The sequence below is a fragment of the Euphorbia lathyris genome, chromosome 8 (assembly GCF_963576675.1).
Source record: "Euphorbia lathyris chromosome 8, ddEupLath1.1, whole genome shotgun sequence".
Classification (NCBI taxonomy): Eukaryota; Viridiplantae; Streptophyta; class Magnoliopsida; order Malpighiales; family Euphorbiaceae; genus Euphorbia; species Euphorbia lathyris.
In genome coordinates this window covers 87,248,962-87,254,243 of record NC_088917.1, presented here as the reverse complement: position 1 = coordinate 87,254,243, position 5,282 = coordinate 87,248,962, and the positions used below count along the sequence as shown (strand labels likewise).

Here is a 5,282-nt window from a genome sequence, read left to right as displayed (position 1 = left end):
CATACGGTCTTTTGTTCAAATTGGACCAAAAAATTCAAAAAATTAACCCAATTCATAAATATTAATTTCCAATTCTATTATTAAATTATAAAAACATGAATTTTTTTTAGAACGATTTAATATACAATTGGGTGCAAAATAAGTAAGAAAAATATTTATGCTTTATAATAGGGGTAAAATTAATCCAAATTATCAACGTTAGGAGTAAAATTGCTCTTGGCTACCAATGTTAGGGGTAAAATTGCACCATTTTAGATATTAGAGATAAAATTGCTCCTGACCCAAAACGTTAGGAGTATTTTTACACCTAAACCTTTTTTAAAATATTTTTTTAGAATGGCCTAAACCAGAATAGAAAGCCTAAAAGCCCAAATTAAGGTACTCAATTCTTGAGAGGCTGGGCTAGAACAGTTGCAGGCTTGAAGTCCAAAACCCTGTAGTATCTAATTCTGAAAACCCATATAAACCCTGGGCTAGAGCCACCCCTTTTCTCCTCCTCTTCTAATTTCTTCCGTTTTGAGAAGCACTGCAGTCGCTGAGCTTGTGAGAGAGAGAAAGAGGGAGAGAGATACAGAGAGAGAGAGGGACGAAAATGGTGTCTGGTTCAGGGATCTGTGCTAAGAAAGTTGTGGTGGATGCAAGGCACCACATGCTTGGTAGGCTTGCATCGATCATAGCTAAGGAGCTATTGAACGGACAAAAGGTTGTGGTCGTAAGATGCGAGGAGATATGCGCCTCAGGTGGATTGGTGAGACAGAAGATGAAGTACTTGAGGTTCTTGCGTAAGCGCATGAACACTAAGCCTTCTCATGGCCCCATCCACTTCCGCGCCCCTTCCAAGATCCTTTGGAGAACCATCCGCGGGTTTGATTATTTCATCCCTCTTATACTTTAATTTTTCAGTACTGCTTAATTTATATTCGATTACAAATTGCATTGTACGGGAGATTCAATTACTCGATTTAGATAATATTATGCAAGTTTGAATAATAGAGCAAAGACGACCATTCGAGATTCAGTTTTTAGCCGATAAAGTTTGTCTTACTGTTCTGGATTTGTGCCTTTGAGTTTGGAAATAAAGTAGATGCGTGTTTCAGCTGGAAAACATATAGAGGATTAACCCTAGTTTGGTGCATCGTTTAGTAGTAGAAGATGAGTCATTGCAAAAACGGTCATGAAACCTAAAAGCTCGATTATATTACACTCAAATGCTCCATGGGCTTGCAGCGTGTACAACACATGCCCATCCCGCCATGTTTTTAATTCCACAAATTAATGATGTTGTCGGGACTCGAACCCTTTGATTGTTTGGTCCTAGAGACTCTGATAGTATGTCAATGAACCGATTGAACTAAAAGCTCCAGCTAGTAGTTAAGGCCCAATCATATAAAAACTAAAGTATGCAATTTATATGCTGGTTCAGATGAATACAAGTCCTTGTTGGTATTCTAAATGTCTGTGTGTTTGTTTTGAAGGATGATTCCTCACAAGACTAAGCGTGGAGAGGCTGCACTTGCTCGATTGAAAGTTTACGAAGGTGTTCCACCTCCATATGACAAGATGAAGAGGATGGTTATCCCTGATGCTCTCAAGTAGGTCTTTTGAATTCAGCATACTTAGTTTTTTATTTTTTGGTTATTGATATAATTTCTTTCTTGTGAAATTAGGGTGTTGAGGCTTCAGGCTGGACACAAGTACTGTTTGTTGGGTAGACTTTCATCTGAGGTTGGATGGAACCACTATGAAACCATCAAGGTATATGATTTTGTTCCTTGAGCACATTTTAACATTCAGTTGTTGCTTAGATTGTGTTCAGTTTTCTGATCTTTTCTCTTATTGCTGATATATCAATAATCACGATGCACTAAATTATCTTAACTTCTCAAGGTTTACTGTGCTAATATCATATCAGATTATGCTTATTATTCTATTGGGATTGTTTGCCTTTTGTCATTGTTTGTGATATCAACAACTTTGAACATTTACTTTCTTTTCGCTGTTGTGGTCTGATATAATTGTTAACTACCCAATAGGTCTAGATCCCAAGATATGTTAGGGATTTGGTTTTATTTCCATATTCACTTAATCGGATATGCAAAGTATGCTGAAGGGTTTTATGGTATTTGTGTGCAGGAACTCGAGAAGAAGAGAAAGGAGAGATCTCAGGTGGTGTATGAGAGAAAGAAGCAGTTGACGAAACTGAGAGTTAAAGCTTTGAAGAGTGCAGAGGAGAAGCTTGGTCCCCAGCTAGAAATTCTTGCTCCTATCACATATTGATTTGGAAATTTGAGACTGCTGTTGCTCTGAAATTCTGTTTTCTGTAGTACAATTTTGGTATTATTGAAAATTCTGAATTTTCAAAATCTCTCTTTTGGTTCCCTAATTTTTTTATGAAGTAATGAGTTTCAATTTAGATGTCTGTCCTGCTTCATGATAAGCTGTATGTTAACAGCACATTTTACTAGTAACCGTAATCTAAAGCAAGACAACCATATTGACTTCAAAGTTCAGCTGAAAGCAAATTAAGACATCAGCTTCAGAGTTGAGTAGCTTAGCTTATCAATGTAGAAATAGTTGGATGTACCAGAACAGAACAAGAAAATGATATTCCAACATTACATCACATTCTTTATTGAAAATTAAACCATACAAATAATAAAAAAGATGATTTCTTTTTGCCCCATACCACTCTCCCAGAACAAGGGGCATTCTTTTTTTTTCTTTTTTTTTTGTTCCTTTAAAATTTTCCTGACAAACAAAGAGCAGCTTGTTGCAGATGTAGCTTTTGTTTGTATATGTACATATACATATATCAGTAGATTATGAAGCTGCCTCAGTGGCATCCTCCTGTAAATGTAAGTGCTCTTGACTTCCTATTCCGGACCTTGCCTGCATCATCGACATCAGGATTTGCAGTTCCCAGCTTCTCCTCCCTCATCCCAACAACATAATCCAGACTTTCAATAGCATCATCCAACCTGTGAATGAAATTATAACAATATTAACCTAAAGAAATCAAGAATGTTAGAGGATGAAAATTCAAAATGTACCTTCCCATTGCATCATATCATATGTGCCTGCCTGCTAGATTGCTGTAAACTCCTACATGGCCCATATTCTTTTTCTAAAATGTTTCTTGCCTCTTCAAAAAAATCTGCAGCCTCATTTATGGCATATTGCTGCTGCTGCAACAGGCTAGACCCATTTGGTTCAAAGCAATACCAAATAATGCAGAAGGATCAGCATATTTCCCCGTCATATAGTACATGACTCCCATTTGGGCTTCAATCCCTGCAATTGTGCTTTGTTGGCCTGGAGAATTTCCATATAGTTTCAATAATTTCACTGCTTGATTGATAGATAGCAGAAATATTAAAAAATCCACTGGCTATCTCTTCTGCAGGAATCCCATGATTGGACTTTTTGTAGATACCAAGTGCATTTTGACAGTAAGATTTGGAATCCCTGAATTTTCCTATTCTATCATATAGATCAGCCAAACGTACGAAAGCAGAAGCAACTGCTGGATGATTCTCCCCTTTCCTTGATTTGCACACAGTAAGTGCTTTCTGATAAGCAAAAATAGCTTCATCATGACAGGTATGCATCTCCAATGCTGCAATCAGTTGAAGCAACATCAAAGTCCTGCCCATTTGCTGCCATTGCCATACTTGCTAGAACATATATAATGCTCGAGAGAGAGCTGTTTCGTTATCTCCTTTTGCTTCACATACAAGTCCCATAAACCGTCTATCTGCTGCTTCTTCAAGGGATGCAGGACCATCTTTCTCCTTGTGGATATCAAGTGCCTCATCAAATTGCAATGCTTGTACATGAGCCTCGGCAACATAGCGGCATGATCGGTTCGGTTGCCCCTAAAACTTGCTTTTGGATCTCAAGACCTGCTGTATAACACAGAATGGAATTTTCAATTTGGCCAAGCATCGCATAAGTATCTCCCAACTGCATACACCCTGCAAATTTAGCTAGTGCATGATCTTGGCCGTCCTCTATGACTGGAGCGCTCAAGAACAGGAATTGCCTCATTGTACTTGCCTAAACTGCAATATATTGCAGCCAAAACATGCAAGGACATGACCAATTTCCAAATTGGCTTTTCCATTTGCACAAAGCTCAAACGGTTTTGTTGCTCGAACAGCCAATTCAAGAGCCTTGCGTGGATTTTCGCCTGAAGTAATCATATCGCTTGTTTGTTTGAGCAAGTTAGGATTATCAAGAAGAGTTTCTGTTCCCTTCTGAAACTTGACAAATTTCCTATGCCTCCTCTTCACCCCATTAGGTAGTCTTGTTTGATAACCCATATAATCACTTAAATTAAAATATTAAGCACTTATTGTTTGATAACGGTTGCTTCTCTACCACTTAAATTAGTTAATTAAATCACTTATTTTGATAAGTCAAAATATTTAACTTAATGTTTTAAGTTAAACATTATCAACTAATATTTTTATAAAAATTATATCATTCGATACTTTCAAACACTTATAATATTCAGCACTTAAAATTTACTATTTATTTTTTCAGCACTTAATTTTCAGTTTTATTAAACAACACCTTACTCTGATGGAGAGAGGTGCTCTTCTTCGAAGTTGCCCTTGAATCAGATTGCAGCTCCTCCGCCTCTATCCTTTTGTTGAACAGAAATATCGTCTCCATCACCAGCAGCATCTCCTTCTTGTGTGAGCACTATATTATCTGTTTGGTTATCTCGACTTGCTTAATACATCCCACAAGGTGGCATAATTCGGAATCAATCCTGGATCCAGCGCCATAGGACAAAAAACTAGCCCTTGAAACTCTGCATTTCACAGACATTGTGATACAATTGTACAATAGAAGTGTCAATTATAGTTAGACCAATGGAGTCACTGTGTGAATTCAATTGCTGACTATACGTAGCTTTCTTTGTAAGATGAGTAGTCTCCATCTCCATTCCCATCATTCTCATTCTCATTCTCCATCTCATTCTTCCATATATCTAATTCTCTAAATAAATTCCTAACAAGTTTACAAAATATACTCAAATTGAACGCCAATTAACATTCAAAATAGAGATAGAAAAGAAGGCCAAGCTTCCTCCTCCTGCTAGAGAGAGAGAGAGAAACATGAAGCTGTACCTGGGATTTTGTGTGTGATCATATGGAACGGGCAATCGAAAACCATGAGAAAAGCAATGACATACGAGGTGGTGAATCGACTTTCAACAAAAATCAACTTCAAGATTTTATAAGAGAGAGTTTACACTTCTGCATGTATTGATT

The 5,282-nt window shown here is 37.3% G+C and overlaps 1 protein-coding gene and 1 pseudogene across 1 annotated transcript; one reads left to right on the top strand and one right to left on the bottom strand.

Annotated features, from left to right (window-relative positions):
- Nucleotides 1-492: 492 nt before the first annotated feature.
- Nucleotides 493-2,413, top strand: LOC136203718 (large ribosomal subunit protein uL13w-like). The gene is made up of 4 exons (XM_065994931.1): nucleotides 493-864; nucleotides 1,476-1,592; nucleotides 1,668-1,755; nucleotides 2,134-2,413. Exons 1-4 carry the CDS (start codon nucleotides 593-595, stop codon nucleotides 2,275-2,277), a joined length of 621 nt encoding a protein of 206 aa, XP_065851003.1. The 5' UTR covers nucleotides 493-592; the 3' UTR covers nucleotides 2,278-2,413.
- A 420-nt stretch (nucleotides 2,414-2,833) lies between these two features.
- Nucleotides 2,834-4,322, bottom strand: LOC136204054 (protein KINESIN LIGHT CHAIN-RELATED 2-like; annotated as a pseudogene).
- Nucleotides 4,323-5,282: the final 960 nt, after the last annotated feature.